This window comes from Glandiceps talaboti, chromosome 18 (genome assembly GCF_964340395.1).
Source record: "Glandiceps talaboti chromosome 18, keGlaTala1.1, whole genome shotgun sequence".
Lineage (NCBI taxonomy): Eukaryota > Metazoa > Hemichordata > Enteropneusta > Spengelidae > Glandiceps > Glandiceps talaboti.
Window position 1 is genome coordinate 3,677,990 of NC_135566.1, and position 20,321 is coordinate 3,698,310.

The following is a 20,321-nucleotide window of genomic DNA, read 5'->3' on the forward strand; positions in this document are numbered from 1 at the left end:
GCTGTTCAGACTGTCTAGTTAAGACTGTCCATGTAAGGCACTGGTTATGGAATCATAGTCAAATAGTGTGGTAAGCATGATCTGCTTACAAGCTGCAGGTTGTTGGTTTGAGCCTTATTGCTGTATTGAATAGCTCACAGTCCTTGGAGAAGATTAAATTTTGAACCCCAATGGCTGCTGTGCTGTTATTGGTCTACACCCAGGGTAATAATTATTGTGAAGTGCTTTGAGAACACGGTGTTGTAAAGTGCTACACAAGAAATCACATTATCATCATTAGTTGAGACAGGAACAGTGTTAGCTAAGATGTATAGACTACTAGTATGGTACATCTGGAAAGAATTGGTTGCATGTATTAGGCACGACGTCAGGAAGTTCAGGAAAGGTAAACTTCAGATACAATGTACATGAACTTCCTAACCAAGGCAATAGACTAAGTGTGGACTCTCTTGGGAAGGCATTAGTTCAGACATGTAGGACACTATTCTAAAATGCCTCAGGAAGGCATTTGTTCAGACTGTCTAAAGAAAGCGCTAGTTTAATTGTGCATGCAATGCACTAGTTCAGACTGTGGAAGGCAAAGGCAAACTTTAACTTTAAGCATATTTCACATTAACATCAAATGCCTGACTCAGTATTTTAGCTTCAGTTAGCAGCTACCCACTCATTTAAGTTTATCATTGCACCAACTCACCAAAAGTTTGTCACAGAATCTAAATGAATACCAGTTGCTTGCAACTAATCTTGTAAGTTTACTCTGCTGAATGTGCCTTTTTTAAAACAAGTATTGTTTAAATATCAAATGCCAATGCATTACTATCAATTGGATTAATAGTTAATATACTGGGATTTTTTGTTAAATCTACTAGTTATTTTTTCATACATGTATCCACTGTCAAATAAATAAATTACAATTGATAAACTAAACAGTGTTTTTATCTAACTTTAATGACTACAATCTCATTCTTAATTGATTGGAAATAACAGTTGAGTTGCGTAGGCTGCTATTTAGTCTGTAAGGTACGCCGTGACAGTGCGCCCTCAACCATCGGCCAACCCAGTGTGAGAGGAGGCCGGTGAGGGCGAAACGTCACGACGTATCTTACAGTCTAGCTGCTATTCTGTAATAATATCTCTATTTAAACTTCCACTCTTATTTACTCATTCTTAATATTCTATTCAGATTTTTTGTATCAGTTTCGCAGTTTAATTTGTATTAAAAAAATAAGCACTCAATAAATGACTACATAACCTAGTTGAATTTTTATAAAGTAATATTAGAATAGTGATATTTAAGTTTGAGACATAGATTTATCATCTTGTTTTGGCAGGAACACTAGCACAGCTGTTTTTATTTGAAGCTGCACTAAGTCTATCTGTAGCTGGAGTATTATTTTTTTTTTGATCAGGCAATCAATCAATGATATACTCACTGGAAATTGTTAAAATATTAATAACTAGACATTGTACATGTCAAGTAGGGATCGACTGTACCCATAAATAGTACAGCAATAGGATGACATCATGCTTGCATTGGGGGCGATGTTTTTTGAGTGCAGACCCATAAATCAACTTGATTGGATTTATTGTACCATAGGTGTGTAGTGCTGGACAGTGACACTTACCCACAGGAGATTCAATACTGTATAGGGTGTATGATATTATGAGTAATCTTACAAATCAGTTTCACAAAATGTTAAAGTTGCAGCTAGTGCAATTTTAAAGAGTAACTGATTCTTGAGACTTTCATATTGAGATGTGATGGTCTTGATGAGTACACTAACATAACATTTTTAAAGAAGAGTACCTTGATATCTAAAATGTGACACTGAGACTTACCTGATGGTTATGACATGTATATTGATAGCTATTTTTGTCCACAGAATAATAAAATATCTCAAATTTGAGATTTATTTTATGATTTCAATAAGGAAATTGAGAATTAAAGGTAAGGACAGATTTGTCACAGATGGTGAAACAGGGTCACTGATACAGTGAACCTGTACACTTTGATGTCCATACTTATTTGACGGTTTTGATGAGTTTTATGATATTTATAACCTAAATCTACTTATTGTACTGACGTTGCCAATACTTATTTGATGGGTTTGATGAGCTCTCTGGCATTAACAAGCTAAATCTACACACCAATGTGCCAGCATGAAGGTTCATACTCAGAACAGACTTGTGATGCTTTGACATTACATATCAAAGTGCTTGTTCCATCGATATTGTCTGATTATATATTCAATATTCCGACAAAATTTGTAATTCAATACAATGTACCCCCTAGTGGCATGAATTTAGTCTTGTTCTAAGATGTTTGGACTCCTTAGTAATTATCATATATATATATATATATATATATACAACAACAAATTTTGATTTTGATGTCACATTACATGTACTAGCTATAACTGATCAGACAACCACAAAATATTCACTATATACTGACAATATTGCTAAAATACCAATAAATAGACATTGTATATGTGAATTAGAGGTGTATTTTAGTAGTATAGTAATAAGTTGAAATCGTGATTCATAGGGGGTGTTGATTTTTGGGCGTGGACCCAAAAACCAATTTCATTTAGGATTTTTAATTTTGAAGTTGATGTTTCTTTTTAAAGCTACGGTAGTTTTGTGAGGAACACAGAAAGAATTACAGAACAGGCCTTTCCTACAGACCTAGCTTTTGCCTTTGACTTGTTATTTTGTACAAATTTATTTAATACCCTGTAGTTTTCTTTAAGTTTACTGTTAAAGTGACAAAATATAATTCATTGGGTCGGCAGGTTTTCTATTCACAATTATTTTGAGATTGTAATCAAACTACCTCATGTCACTATAATAAATACAATTACTTATTTTCTTACTTATTATCAAGTTGGTTATTAAACACCTGTATTTCATTGAATAGCATTATATATGTATGATGTTCTGCTCTAATTCCTCCTATTCATAAATTTTATATCTTGCATCGTTTAAGTCACAGAAACCCAGTACACATACATGCTCTACAGAAACTCTATTGTAACAAATGTAACATTTATATCACAGCAGACAGGTGTTCCCTTTACATTACATGTACATACCGTATCCTTCCTTTATATATACTTTGAATCATTCATTAATATTAATTAGTGAAGATTACATGTAAATGTGGCCATACATTATCTCTTTCTGAACAATGTTTGGACCGTCCTTCATGATAAACAAGTTTCACAGCAATATATCTTTAAGTATTACTTCCTCCTGTTGTTAAAGAGTTATAACTCTAAATGTCAATGAGTATGCCACTTTTAGGCTGTGTATTATCCAGTATTTTTTCCACCTTTAATATATTATGATGTCTGCTTTAACATCATGGGATATAATCTTGGTTGTTCATCACTGGCTTTCTCTGTCTTCAAGAGGTTTGACAAGTGTGGAGAGGTCAACTGTAACACAGTGGCAACAGCAATAAAATCCTTCATACACTACTCTTGAAGTGTATTTGCTCTCTTCAGGACACTTTGCTAAGTGTAATGAGAACGACAACAGCTCAGAACCAATGACAGTTAGATCCTACGTTATGCTCTATTTTGTGTGATTTTGCTCTCCATAATGTTAAGTGTAGGGACATATAACTTGGGATTGACGGCTTGCAAAATATGCTTGCAATATGTTCATTTGAGAAGACATTGGGCCAAGTGTAGAGAACACAACAGCAGCTTTAAACCAATGATAGTAATACACATGTATTTTAGATCCTATGCTATACTCTTACACATTAAATATGATCTCTCTCTCTCTCTTTATGATGCTGAGCTAAGAGTAGGAAATGTAGCTTGAGAATGAGAGTACAGCACTGATGGCTGTTAAAGTTTGAACTAGGCTTGCAATATGCTCTTTTTTGGAAAAGACACAGGGCCAAGTTGGGAGGATAAGACAGCAGCTTAGAACCAATGATAATAATATACTCAATCCTATGCTATACTCTTATATGGTATGATCCTTCTTGTCATGATGCTTAGAGAGAAGAATGGTAGCTTGGGAATGATGGCAATTATCATCTATGTTGCAGCTTGCAAAATGCTCTTTTTGAAAATCTCAAACAGGCAATGTAATATGAGTGAATAATAGTTGTCATGAAACATCAAACTCTGGATGAGTACTTACCTTTTGAGATAAAGCTAGTTGCACAGTTAATTTCCTGACCCTCCTTGTCAAATAATCTAGCAAAGAAAGGACTTGGAAAAAGATGAAACATAAACCTACCAAATTTGAACACTGCTGTTGTCGTCTCTCGTTCTCCTTTTCTAAAACCTCATTTGCTATCTTCTGCTGTGCAAGCTCTACTTCCTGAAGTGAGAAATGAACAGGAAGCAATTGCTGTTAATTATCTCTCAAAACCTCATTACTATTCATAGTCGCCTGTACAAATTGGAAATTTATTATTATTGAGTGCCATTATTACCTAGTTAATTATATAAAGTGAAAATATCAATAACACAGGACAGGATGTCACAACATACAGAAATACACCACATATGGATACTTGGGTACAACCAATGAAAAAACACCAGTGCATTTGCTTACTTGTAGTAATCAGGTAGGAGACAAGGACTTGTCAATTTTTTTAATCAAACCGAATTTTTCCAATCTCAAGTCCAAGTCTCCTAATTGGTTGGTCACTGTAGTTGAAGTGAATGCGGTTCTCATGACAAGTGTATCTTTAGAAAATCTGTACATGTATTCCATTACATTATGAACTAATATGGCCGACATTGCTTTCTAACTCTTGTATTCTTTTGCTTTTAAAGGATTATTTAAATAAGTGACCTAGCGGTCACAATAGATCCGCTGGTTTTGATTTTGTTTTTTTAGTTACATTATGATAAATGTTATTTTCGGGAGAAGTCAAAAATACCTTGATAAAAAAATTTGCTAAACATAGAAATATCAAAGTAATCTGATAGCTGGTTTCAAAGAAGAAGGTGAAAATAGAAAAAGTTGATTGACGACAGTGGAAATCAACCTAACCCTTGAATCTCTGCTCATATGTTGCTAACAGCGGAGCTAAAAACATTATTAAATGATAAAATATTAATGTTCATAATATCAAGATAAGAACTTATCATTAACTTATGCCTTCAAAAGAAATTTATTCATTCTATGAGTGTTATACTCTAGTTATCATTCGTCATGGTAGAATTTATTTTTTTCCAACCAATGGGATGTACCCGATGACAAATTACTCCAAAATCTGCCAAAAACATACAAAATTAGCTGGCAACAGAGCTAAAAATATATCACATCTGCGCCTGTATTCCATTAAATATGAACCAGTCAGGCTGAGATTGATCAAATGATTATAGTCTCTGTTTCCCTCTTGACAGCTCAGATAATTCATCTACTGTAACCTCACACTCACCCCTTTTTGACGTAAATGGAAAAATAAGTCTTGACATGCCTGGCAGTACATGTTCAAGATTCGTTATTTATGCAAATTAGTAATCAATATGCAAGTAATGTATATATACATGGAAAAATCCATAAATTTCTAAATCTAAATCACATGGTATGAAGTTGGAGATCAATTAACTCTTTAATGACTTGGTTTCTGTAACTCTACATGTATGTAATTACATCCTAAATATAGAGTGTCTGACATTAGGGGTTAACTTGCTAATTATGCAAATTAGCATGTATATTCATGTACACACACATAAAATTTTGAAATTTAACCTGGACAATCCAACCATCAAATCTCATGATATATAGTTTGAGATCAATTTACTGATGACTGCAGGTAATTATTGTCACACTTGTTGCAACGATTGACTATAATGTACTTTTCCAGAAATTAGCAAAAACATGATGGAATATGTAATGTTATCTTCCTATCAATTAGCCAATAATACATACACAACTCCTTAGCAACAAATTGTCACTATGAAATGTTAATGGATAAAGGTAATTTTAAGGTTGGGGTTTAATTCATTCTAGACAAAAATTATTACTAATGGTGTCATTTGCCTGAAGTTGTATGCTGGCAAGCTTAATTATTGATAATAATTGAATCAACAATATTGGCCATATGAAACAGTTATTTCACAAATTTTAATGTTAAAGTTGAACAAGTGTAGAACAGTGTCAATTCAGTGTAAATAATACAAAGCAGGTTTGTGTTAAGAGTTCAAAAATGTATTTCTTTCTCTACCCTGAGACTCCGTAGTTTTGAAATCATAATAAGCAAAATTAATAAATAATTAATAATAATTAATAATTAATAATTAATAATTATTTTAATTAATAATGATAAGTAAAATCTTTACACCACTGAGAAAAAGGGAACATCCACCAGAAGATATGTATGTGGTATAAAGTATATACATTTTCAATCAAAGTCTACTGGTATCATTTGTCATTTGTTATTGCTTTGCTTGCTGATGACAGCATTTTTACTGTTGAACACAGCAGGGTTGTAATAGAGGCGAGACTTTTACTACCTGAATTCTGGTCAACAAAACATCCCCCTCATTCACAACCCTTCTGTGTCCAGTGTTACAACCCGCAAAAAAAACACTGGTGTGTTTGCTTGCTCGTGGTAAGCACAACTGAAACATGTTTCATGTGATGACATGCAATGTATTTGGTGTCAATACTAACTTATCAAAGCATAAACACCACATGTGCCCGGACCCTATAACTCTGTTTACTGATAGAATACTACATGTTATAACAATCTAGTACAACTGTTAGTGTTACATTATAACTTCCTCAAATATAAACAAATTGATAAAGGCATCACCTGCACCTACATCAGAGTAACTTGCTGTTGTTTTTTATTAGTTGTAGTACTGTATTGTTTTTACTTAATTCTGTCATTGCCTGAAGTCTTTCCTAGCTCACTTCATTCAAGCAAACACAGCAGTATTTTTCGTGGGCTGTATCTAGCAAGTAAAATAACCTCAACCTGCCAAATAACCGTTTTATTATAAAAGACATATGTTAGTTGCATACAGTCTTTTGGTGAATGCTTCCTTCTGTGGTGTACATAACACAATCAGTTTACTTTCCTACGTTCTTGCCATGAAAGCTACTGTCCCTGAGTAAATACATACATGTATTGAAGCTATTGAAATCTACCAATGGGACATCTATGATCTTGTATATCTTCTCATCTCAATTAGCTTTCTTGCAGTTTATCTAAACTTTTATTGTGTGCAGGTGCATCACTTTGGTGTCTTTAGGGAAATTAACTTGCAAATGGATACATTACATATAGGATAGATCGTAGAATAGCTGTGTCAGCTGTGAATGACTTTTAGAAATAACAGAAATAATATGTAAAATTGAATCCCAGCTGAGAGACAAATACAGATGAACCAACCACTGAGGAGTATGGATTGCACTGAAGGTAAAATACTGATGAAATGTACAAAATGCAGTGTTCACTGGACCCTATGTGGCTGATATCATGAAATGTACACAATACGGTATTCACTGGACCCCAGAAATCACAGCATAGTCATTACACATTAAAACCTGTTTTTCCCAACTTGTAGATTTTTGTATACAAACAAGTACCCTGGTAGAATGAGTAATTATCTGCATTTCATGAGGGACAGCAACCAACGCAAACGCAATTTGTGCGTTCTTGTTTTCATTGTATGTTTGAATTTGAATGCTATGAAATTTATAATAGATAGAGGATGAATTGTAAGATTCAAAAGTGGACTTACTAGTTTCTCCTTTTCTTCTTTTTCTAGTGATAAATTCCTGAGTTCTTCTTGTAAAACTCTGTTAGTTTCTTCTAATGCCCTGTATTCTTGTAGGTTCACAAGATCACGTTCATTGACATTAGCTGGTCTGTCCTGTAAGAGGTAAGAATTTACAAACATCAGTGACATGTATATGTCCAACCAAAAATTGGTCCATCAGTCGTAACACTATGCTCACATACAAACATGTAGTCTAGTTACTATACATGTATATATAGTTGTTGTCATTTTCTATGATCTCTCTCTGTCCATATAGTCAAACAGACAAATTATACCAAAAATCTAGCTAAAATCTCCTGCTGGGGAAAGTTGACAACACATATCAGTAGTAATCAATCACACACTGACAGGTGGTTGTAAATTGGTAACTTTATCCAGTTTACTACAAACTCAATCTCCAGTTTGAAAGTGAGTCAAGTGAGGACACAATAACGTCATGATCACGTTTGTGTCAATGCTCCAATAGCATAAACTACCACTGTAGGTGGTAAGAACAGTATTCTGTGTTAGAGAAATTCATTGGACTATATGGTGGAGATGATTGAGATGACTGCAAGTATGGGGACTAGACTAATGTTCACACTGGTCTGTGAAAGTAAAATTAGACTATTGGTACAATTATTTCCTTGTGAGATGATCATTATATTGGTGTATTGTAGTCTTACATTTCATCCATGTGTACAGATAGCAAACCGGAATTAAAAAAAGAAAGAGCCATCAAAAAGGAAACACATGTATGCTATAGCATTGTAAAAATATTCTTGGAAACTGTACAGATAATACAGATTCTGTACAGGTAGTGTTTGATACATGTACTATAGATATTGTACAGATAGCGTTTGATAGTCCAGATACCATACAGATTATGACAGCCGGATACTGTAAGATTATATTTCATAGTCTAGACACTGTACAAATAGTCTTTGATAATACAGATACCACAATCCAGATACTGCAAGATAATATTTGATAGTCTAGATACAATTGATTGTCTATGATGATGCAGATAATGTACAGATCACCTGATAGTCCGGATACTGTACAGATAGCGTTTGATACTTAACAGCATCTCTTTAAACTGTAACCATGTCTAACTGAACATGTAGTATTTGTACAATCAGCCTACAATGTTCTCTATTTGAAGAATTTGTCAATAAATGAATATGAATATGAATATGAATATGAATATGAATATGAATATGAATATGAATATGAATACAATATAGTGTCACAGTCTCAACAGTTGCCACAAAATGAATTATATGTGTTTCCTTTCAATAGACTGTAAGATACAGTACATGTATGTCTTGTTGTTCAGTCCTATAAGATTTCTGATAGCTAACAGCATGGCACGACTTGACATGTTGTATCTTATAGACTACCCTTCTAAGGGGCAACTGTATAACCTGTGGCCTTCTTTACATGCACTGGGTGATCAATCTGACTCCTGTTTGAAATTTGTATTTTGTTCGCTCTCTCTCATATTTGTCTTGATTACAGACATTGTATCTATATGTTCTGAATTATAATTGTTGAGAATTAAGGCTTAGTTATTATTTTTAGGAAGTTGAACCAACTGATTTGAAGTATTGTCAGGTTTTAACCAAATGACATTTCAGTGATAAATGACATAAACTGAATGTTCTAGCACTGTAGCAGAAGGGAAAATCGAGAAATACTGTACGTATAGCTTTCAAATCACAGAAGTGACTAGAATATAATGTAGTGTAAACCTAGATATTTTCACTACTAGTAATTTTTAGGTTACCAAAATATTCAAAACACATCGCAGTCTGTTATCAATCATCTTAGTCTATATTTTGACACCAATTTGTGCCAACTCTATCAATCAGATTCCGTAGACTAATAATTTGCTTCTATATAAGTTGCAGTGTGTTCAGCATTTACTGTAATGGCATTTTGTACATCAACTTCACCAAAACTAGGCCTCAGTTCCAGACTGTATTCTTACATGAATGAAGTCAGTGCTGTCAGGTGTGACCTCGATGAAACTACCCCATACAATTGTACAGATCCTACACTTGATTCAAATTCACATCACAAAACTGTACAAAACCATGTCTGCATATCTTGAAAAGTCATCGAGCATAAAAATGATGAAGTCTGTAAGCTAGCCATTTATTGTACATGTATATTATACCTTCAGGTGTAGTTTATATCTGATAACCAGTCAGGTGGAGACCTCATGCACGAGAACAAAGGCTGCCGACAAACAGTCAGACAGCAGACAGACATACATACATACATACATACATACATACATACATACATACATACATACATACATACATACATACATACAGACAGACAGACAGACAGACAGATAAATCATATTTCAAGAAAAGTCCAGTCAGACTTATTACTGCCTTCAGTACATATGTATTGCTATAGACTTACAATTGATTTCTGGTGATAAATTAGCACATCAGTGACTTGATCAACTTTGAAATCTTGTGAAGAAGCCCTACTGAAGTTAAATGTGTAATGTATAGTGATTGTGATATTAAATGTGATGTCATTTCCTGCAAAGTCTTCCCACAAACCTTTGCAGGAAATTCCCAAAATGGCAAAATATATACAAGTGCAGATGGGCTTCTTTTCTTACAAGATTTCAAAGTTGAATACATTACCGAATTGCTATTTCATCACCCAAAATCATGGTAGATAAAAGGCAGAAATAAGTGGAGTTTTCTTTTTGTGTTCATCATCTGATCAAAACAAGTTCCCCAAAAAATCGATATCTCAAGACACAGAAAGTACAATGCAACTCACTCAAACTATCCAGCTTTTAACAGACAAATCATTAGTACAGTCGAACAAACATGATACATGTTGTTAAATACTTTTTTCCTGAAGACACAAAAATTGACTGTCACTGGTGTTGGTTACATACTTATATCACACATCTATCACATCAAGTACCGCCATAACAAGGACAGCTGTCAGATGTATGCATACAAGAATATATAACTGACACTATAACGATGTACATGTAATGTTTTAGTGAAACTTTGAACGGTCATATTGCAAACTACAACTCATGTACATGTACACAGCTCTATGTTGCCTGACATTCAAAATGACAACACCCAATCAAAATAAATCTCCATCAGTCACAACACCTATTCAGAATTAATAAATCTCCATCAGTGTCAACATCCAATCAGAATAAATCTCCATCAGTATCAACATCCAATCAGAATACATGTAAATCTCCATCAGTGTCAACATCCAATCAGAATACATGTAAATCTCAATCAGTGTCAACATCCAATCAAAATATATCTCATCAGTGTTAACATTCAATCACAATAAATCTCCATCAGCATGCAAATGACTGCTATAAGTTAACCAATCACTAAATCTCTAATCAATATATGTCACAAGAACTGCATCTCTCTGACATCCATCATCTCTGTGACACCCACCATTATGCAGAGAATATCGGTACGATCAACGAATCAGTAAACCGACCTGGCAGTCATCATTATGCAAATTATTACCATTGCCAAATTAACCAATCAGTAAACCTCAAACAACTAATCAGTAAACTAACCTGGCAGTCATCATTATGCAAATTATTACCATTAACCAATCAGTACACCAATCTGGCAGCCACCATTATGCAAATTATTACCACAGACAAATTAACCAATCAGTAAACCTCAAACAACCAATCAGTAAACTGACCTGGCAGTCATCATTATGCAAATTATTACCATTTTAACCAATCAGTACACCAATCTGGCAGCCACCATTATGCAAATTATTACCACAGACAAATTAACCAATCAGTAAACCTCAAACAACCAATCAGTAAACTGACCTGGCAGTCATCATTATGCAAATTATTACCATTTTAACCAATCAGTACACCAATCTGGCAGCCACCATTATGCAAATTATTACCACAGACAAATTAACCAATCAGTAAACCTCAAACGACCAATCAGTAAACCGACCTGGCAGTCATCATTATGCAAATTATTACCATTAACCAATCAGTACACCAACCTGGCAGCCACCATTATGCAAATTATTACCACAGACAAATTAACCAATCAGTAAACCTCAAACAACCAATCAGTAAACTGACCTGGCAGTCATCATTATGCAAATTATTACCATTTTAACCAATCAGTAAACCTCAAACAACCAGTTGTCACTAACCCTCTGAAGCATCAATCAATCATTACAAACCCCAGCCTGTTAACAACCAATCAATTAATCAACCATTTGAGATCAAGGTTAACTCAAAGCACTCACAAGATCATTTTTTTTTATTTGGCTGCAAGCAAATAATTGGAAATGGATGTACTCATAATAGTATATTCTTACAAAGTGAACTTAATACGCTTTTCCAAATACAGCCATTAAAGCCCAGATGTGCTACTACGAAAACGATAAAACCTGAAAGAATACGATGGACGCCTGGCTAGACAAAAATCTTACTATTAACAATGCTACATTTTTAAAATGTGGCAATGTCAGATTTCATGATTTTCGTTGTATTTCCAGACACCACTAGACGTTCCATATAATCCATTTTCATATATCAAATTATGTTGTCTTGATAGCAAACTCATATATACGTACATCTACACATGTATGTGTCATATGTATGTGATATCTTGAACTCACGGAGCTAAAGTTCGGTACTATTTCTTCAGAGTTGGAAGTTATGACCCTTTGGAGTGTTATACATTGCACTAAGAAATCAAATTATTTGATATCTTGAACTTACAAAGCTAAAGTGCTATTCCTTGAGGAGCGAGAAATATAACCATTGTCATACATGCATGTTCTATATTGTATACTGTAGTTCTCCAATGAAATTTGTGTCATTCACTGTACGTGCCATATGTATGTGATATCTTGAACTCAAACAGCTACAGTAGCAGTACTTTGAGGAGCGATAAAAATTAACATTGTGATTGTCATACATGTGTATGATATAGATATTGTATACCGTCCATCACAGTTCTGCACTGAACTCTTGATACATGTTATATTACATATGACATAGTTTATGTATGTATGGTATCTTGAACTCTCAAACTACCATTTCTGGGTAGAGTAGAATACATGTATGTACATGTATGTAAATATACTGAACACAAATGCATGTGATATTGTGAACTCATTCTAGAAGCAAACGTGCTAGTTCTTCGCAGAATAAGAAGTTGACACATCAAATTACATGTATTTAGTTCTATAGTGTACTGATTCTTCATAAGGTCAAGTATATATATCACATTGTCATATTTGTATGCTGTTCCTGAGTGCACTCAAATGTGCCATGTCTTGATAACTACTAGGAGTAAAGACATAGTAACAAATGACATGAAACTATAACTAGCAACCATTCAAATGACTCATCCTCTTAAAAAGTGTATCCATATAAACCTAGCCTAGTTCACTGCCTCTCAATTTACAGTTATCTAAGGTTAATTTGATCCAGATAAAATAATTATAATGTGTACACTACAAAGTCTTCTACATACCTGCGGGTCAGCTTTCTTAATGAAGCTAGGTATGTATAACATCACTACACACAAAACTATCACACCTTTACTAGTCTCATTATTGTTGATGAAGGCTAATTGATGTTCCAACCACGACAATATCAAAGTCTATCACAAGGTCTCAGGAAATGTGACATGACGATGTGTAATTTCACACTCTGAATACAAATATTCCATGTTGTGATCATGATGATGGTGTTCCAAGTTCCATGGTGTGTGTTTTTCTCCTTGCTTTAATTGCCTCAAGTAGGTATGTAGTACTAGTACTTCTTATCAGCTAGATCCATCTCTCTTTTCAGCTTACAGCAGGCAGCTTCCCCGCCGCTTCAAATAGAACCACCCAAATTGTCGACGGAATCCAAATCGACTCAGAATTAACAGGATAGTCTAATTAGATATCAGTCATCTTATCACATTAGATGGTTTGGATGAAAGAATCTAACATCACTGGCTTCCAATGGCCTAATATCCATTACTGCTCAGATTTCATAACATACACATACACAGAATCTCTGATGGGTTTTTCTAACACAATAGCAAGACTAGGAGCAGTGACTGTGCTATTTGTGATGGATAGCTTTACTAATGCAAGACCCCAGTGACTTGTTTTATTGACACACATCACGTGTTAGGCTATACGTTAAACTAACGGAATACTGATTATTTTCTAGAGCAGGCAGTTCACATCATACCTGAATGACTGCCAATGATATGTCACATTGAAATTATAAGTGTAATAGGTGTGATTGCAAACCTGACGTGCCTCTTATTGTGAATTTAAATATACTCTACACATGTAAATGCACCAAATGATATGCTTTTTTTTATTAATTTGAATGTACTAGTGTTTTTTTGTATGAATATACTAAACAATTTCCTTTTGATGTCTTCCGAATTTGAGAGAGAAAGTATACAACAATTACACTAAGATTTCATTTTGGACCAATTTTCATATAGCTGGTAATACAATACTAATTTGTCAAACTTATTATTCACTGCAGGCAAAATTAAAAAGCAGCAATTCGACTGTAAAATAGAGGTCCATTTTCATTGAATCAGATGTTTTTTGTGGCATTTTTGATTGATCTGCCAATGGTGCTGTCTTGCTGCCATACAGTGCTGGCACATCTGGTCTTACTATGTTTTACAGTGCTCTTTGGGTGCTTATGTTGTCTTGGCACTATGCCTGCACACACATACACTTCTGTACATTTCTAATCAAAGCTAAGGAGTTAGTGTTATGATTACGAATGATATAGGCATTGGGTTAGTCTCCTTAACTTTCACCTGATTTACACCATTGAACCCGAGTGCTGTGGACACGGGCTGTCCTTATTTATCCTTTAGTCTCAACAACTTCAGTAAATCTGTCTGAATTATTAAAGCCAGTCCTGGCTGTTGATAAAATCTAGTTCAAACTAATTAGGCAGACTTAAGACTTCACTTCAGGCTAATTCATCTAGATTATTAAGGCCTCATCAATTTAACATATTAATAATTTAGGCAGGCCTAACTAAGCCATTCTAAAGTAGGGAGGTGCCAATGTTCTACATTAGCTATTCATGCTTGCCTTACATCCGCAGTGATTACGTAGCCAGTCTAAATGCCATGAATGGAAACCAAGAAGAAGCATTAAGTTGTCATTATTTCTCTGGCTTTCCGTTGTGCATTTTGACATTGATTAAAAGATTGCTATAGTATCCAGTGCTTTGATTGAATACTATAAAGCTGCAGTAAATGCACTTCACTGCCGGATCTATGTCACGATATAATTATGAAAGATTAATAAAACGTAGCATTTAGTGCAAGATCAAAGGTTATACATTTCAAGGTCTTAAAAATAAATTCTTAACATCTGAAAATCTTGAAATGTACGTTAGGCCACTTTGAAGTGAATACTAATGAGATATTTAGTGATTTTCGTTGTTAAAGCTGAAAAATATTCATAATTTTTACCAGAAGTATGGTTAAATCAAACACTATTTCTATTAGATTTCTTTTCATGAGTACCTATAGTATTTCTTTGTTTGCTAATTGTAACTTACAACATAGTCTAGTAACTATACATGTAGTTGTTCTCTACAATCTCTTCTAATATATAGTCAACTGGACAAATTTATGAAAAAATCTAGCTCGATCTCCTTCTGGGGAAGAGATGAACAGTGCCTGTCAATAGTAATCCAGCACACACTGACAGTGCGGTTCTAATTGGTTACTTTGTTCAAATCAAATACAAATCACAATGTGAACATTTCATATCCTGATTTAAATATTGCAAATTCAATAATCATGAAATGTCAAAGGTCAAAATGTGTCTATACAATGGGCATGTGCTTTCCTTTGAAGTTTGAAAATCAAAGTAGCTAGAAATCACTTAAAACACTATCATATGAAAACTTGGTCCAAGTCCTTTTGAAATATTAGAAAGAAACTCGAGGGTCACCATCTTGATTTCAAGGAAATAGCCTTAGCACATGCTACGTTTAAAATTGGCATTCAACTTCAGAGGCACTGATTTGTAACTTGTTGAGGCTAATAGAATCTCACATCCTGACAGGCTGAGATGGAATATATGGGTTGGATTTCAGTCTCTCACAAGGAATAGGTGAAAGTGAAACAGTTTACAACGAATGTGAACTATTACATATCATTATGATTGTGTATATCTGTTTTTGTGTGTGATATATTTCCTTTAATATGATAATTTATCTAAAATATTAAACATATTTCTATAAAATTATTTTATCTCTTATTAACACTCTATGGTAAAAATTGGAAAACAGCGGAAAACGACCCACATTCTTGCTGATTATACTAGCAGTGTACTTGTACAGATTCACAATTAAGAATTCCTGTGATCAATTTTCATTCAAACAGGTAATCAATTTTTCATTTCTTGTTGACATTTTCAGGTGCATACATACAGACTTATAATTAGAAACCATGCATGTACAACATAAAAATATGTATCCAAAGTAGGTTACGGATCAATAAAATATTAATACTATTTTTGCTTGACCTGACAGCTGTCCTTAATTCTGTTCTTTAAATAATGCAGCAATATGTGGCATTAAAGGAGCACAAGCTGAGTTTATCCTTGATGTAATTTTTTTCTGCATATTTAACGGTACTCCAAGTATTCTACTTACTGATGTATACTTCACCATCACTTGCAATTAACTGAATTCAAACCTGGTTTAGGATATAACTTACAAATGACTCAATGACGTAATTTACTATACATATCACACACAAGCTGACTTTATCTGTTTTTGAGATGTGTTTTTTTCTGCATATTATTAAAAAGGTATGCAAGGTATTCTACTTACTGATGTATACTTCACCATTACTTGCAATTAACTGAACTCATACCTGGTACAAATGTACATGTATTAGGATATAACTTACAAATGACTCAATGACATAAATTATTATACTATCGAAAAATGCATAAGAACTCTCTACTATGCAATCAACAGTTCTGACAATACTAAAACACAAAACTATTTTCTGTGTCTTTTGGAGTTTACTTATAAGTTATATTTCAATTTGAAATATCCTCATATTAGTCCAACAACTAAAATATGTTAACTAAACTTTGCCAAATCGTAGAGTTCTCACAGGTTTTCAGATATAATATAAAACTCCATTATTTCATAGCATCCCAGGAATTAAAAAATTCTAAGCTCTTAGTTACAAAGTTTCTTTAGTGCATATCAAGTGCCTCTATAATGATGTATGGATAGTGATTTGATGCTGAATATATTTCAATATGCATTTATAATACGTACGTGGTACTAAATGTAAAACCATGAAATTAGAAGTTGTAACCTATTAGTAGGTAAGTAAAGTCTACGAGTCCCACAAATACTATACCAGGGTACCACACCAAAATTTTGGCAAAAACTATGGAAATCTTAACATGCAAGTTTACCAGATTTGTCATCTTTATTTACTTAGATTCTCAAACTTATATGAAAACACTCAATGTACGAAGTTTTATCTGACTTTCCAAATGTGGTTTGAAATTCAACCACATTAAGACCCAGTTCTGAGTACCATTAGGTATGAAAAACAGTTGTCTTTCAAAGCTATATAAAATGTAGTCTGAAGGTATGCCATGATGGGGCGCCCTCACACATTGGTCAAGAGAGAGGAGGTAGTGAGGTTGGAGCGATACAACGTATCTTACAGTCTTACTCTTTATACAAAGTTGGTCTATGACAAAAGAGTGGTCTTAATACACATGTACGTAATCCTTCAGTGCCACTGTTAAGATAACGCTAATGTAAAACCCTGGGATTGAAACCCTGGCCTTTACCCTGGCCTTTAAATGATTTTCAAGGTGTGCATACAACAAATGTTCTTGTAATTCCTTCAAATATCACCACTGCTAAAATAAGTTGTGTTTTGCTAGGAAATCACATAATATCTTGTTATCACATTACACCCGATTATCTGACATGATCATGAATTGCCTAAAACCTTAGCTCCCACCATAAACGTGACAATATGAGTTCTTGGTTTTTATTTCAAGATAACAGATTTCCACCTTCAAAATATTGGAGACAGAAATAAAGGTTTTTATTTTAAAAAATAACAGATTTCCATCCTGAGAATAATGGAGACAGAATATGGTTATGGTATTATGTCAAACGCTAATTTCAAAACATTGAAACTGATTTTTTTTAAAGGTAGAATGTGCCTGAGGAACCAATTTTCCTGAAAACGAATGTTTTTAAAACCTTTCGAATCTTTGTAATATGAATGCTTGCTCATTGTCCTTTTGATATAATAAAAGTTATTTTGGGTTGTCTTCTCGTTAAAAATATTATGATATACACCCTAAAATGCAAGAAAAAGTAAAATATACAGAAACAGACAATCTTTCATTTTTCCACAGTGTTAGCACAGTATTAAGTGGCCATATTGGATTCTAAAATGACTTGATATCATTTGGACCTCTATTTCCAACATGTGTACGGTGATCCATGATTTTTGCTTAACTTTAACGGGAGAATGGGTTTGACTTTTCTTGGACAAAGTATCAGTAAAATTTGAAGATTTTTGTTATCGAGGTCCACACTACTTTAAAACTCTCATTCATTAGTAATATCTATAACCATCTGTTGGTACACACAATTTCAGTTTCTTAACAGGGGTAAATGTTCTGTCTATCTCCTGTGTATATCTTATTCTTGATAAGTTGTACAACTACCAGTCTAGAAACTATACATGTTGGCTTATTTGCTATGATCTCTCTCAACCATCTAGTCAAATGCCTTTCTCTAGCATGACATTCCATTCTTTCCAATGATAGTGGACTGTTGATATAAACGTAATGACATTCACATTCTTACATGACTTACTTTAAGACTAGAGGCTGAGTTTGTAGTAAACTGAACCAAGTAACCAATTACAACCACCTGTCAGTGTGTGATAGTTTACTACTGACATGCGCTTTTCACACTTTCCCCAGCAGGAGATTTAGTGGAGTAAATTTACAGTTTCCAGGTACACAGGAAGCTCTTTCATTCCTTTTCCAATATCTGTTGAACTTCAAGAAGTTTTTCAAAAACACATAATTGTACTGCTAATGTTAATGAAACAACTGTGAAAGAAATCCCTACAGCACTGATACTGACACTATTGGCTATAGTATCTAATCTTCCTTGGATGTCTAGCTCAAAATTCAATATAGAATCCTTGTTTATCTTGAAGAAGTTGCTCAAAACACAAAAGTTACTATGGAACTTCAACCAGTGTGAATGTAAGTCCTAGAGAGATCACCAGGTACAACACCTTCCTTTTCAGTCTTGTTTCATCTCTTAGTAGCTCAAAACACAAAATTGTACTGTTAAAATAAAGAACTAGTGTGAATATAATTCCTTGAGTGATCATCAGACACAATACCTCATATTCCATACACATCTAACTAAAATTTAATATGTAACCTGTTTCATCTTGAAAAAGTTATTCAAAACACAAACATTATTGTGAGAGTTCATGAAACAACTCAGAAACTTGTGTGAATATGATCCCTAGACGGATGGCCAGGTAAATCTGCATTTGGAAATTTAGCTCCAAAATTTAATAAGTTAACTTGTTCCTATCGAAAGAGTGCTTCAAGACACAAAATTCCACTGTTAAATTTCGTAAAGCGACTCCAAAACTAGTGTCAAAATAATTCCTAGAGGGACTCCCTGGTACATCTTCATTTGGACACTTAGCTCTAAAATTTAATAACTATGCAGTAATGTGAGGCAAAATACAAAATAAACCATGATAAACTACGTAAACTCAAATCCCAAAGGTAGCTTCCAACGTCATAGATTTAAATGGAACCTGTACACAATTAAATAAACACAGCATAGTATACATCTGCTAAAGGTCGGGGGTCAAGTACTGTAGTGTCAAGCAATAACCAGTAGGTCACCAGGGGAAAACAGTACCATTTCAAGCTGATTAAAATCTAAATAATACAGAAAAACTACTTAATTAGGTTAAAGAATTCACCATATTTTGTCGTTCATCTACTGTTTTCGTCCTTTGCTCATTCTGCTGTATATCATTTTTTTTATTATGTATGTCTCTAAATTTAGACACAAGCCAATATTAAAATAGAACACCCATGAAGACTAGAAGGCTAAACACAATAAACCCACAAACAGCTGTCAAATAATACATAAGAAATCAGACCAAGATTTATTATGTAAAATGATATTTTTCATTTCAGACATAACTGAGAATTAAAAAAAAAATTGGACAATACATATGAAATGCAGCAAATAAAGCAAAGAGAGTGTAACTTAAGTTTCACATTATTGTGACCAGATTATAAAAAGTCAGCGATAACATCTGTTATAAAACTGCATACAAATCAATGCTGGAATGCTCTTTGTTACAACATGCTAGATCAATAAACATCCCAACAATGATGGCTCATCACACCTGCATCTCAGACTTACAATCCATATATCTTGTATAATTTTCCACACTGTAACCA

General features: G+C 33.8%; 1 protein-coding gene across 3 annotated transcripts in view; it reads right to left on the reverse strand.

The window, feature by feature from the left end:
* Positions 1–20,321, reverse strand: part of LOC144449607 (uncharacterized) — a 145,729-nt gene that overhangs the window by 67,442 nt on the left and 57,966 nt on the right. For all 3 annotated transcript variants that reach the window (XM_078140177.1, XM_078140176.1, XM_078140175.1), the window contains exons 6-7: positions 7,731–7,862; positions 4,261–4,344 (exon numbers count right to left, since the gene is read on the reverse strand). In XM_078140177.1, coding sequence (XP_077996303.1) covers positions 4,261–4,344; positions 7,731–7,862 — 216 coding nt within the window. The remainder of the gene's footprint in view (positions 1–4,260; positions 4,345–7,730; positions 7,863–20,321) is intronic.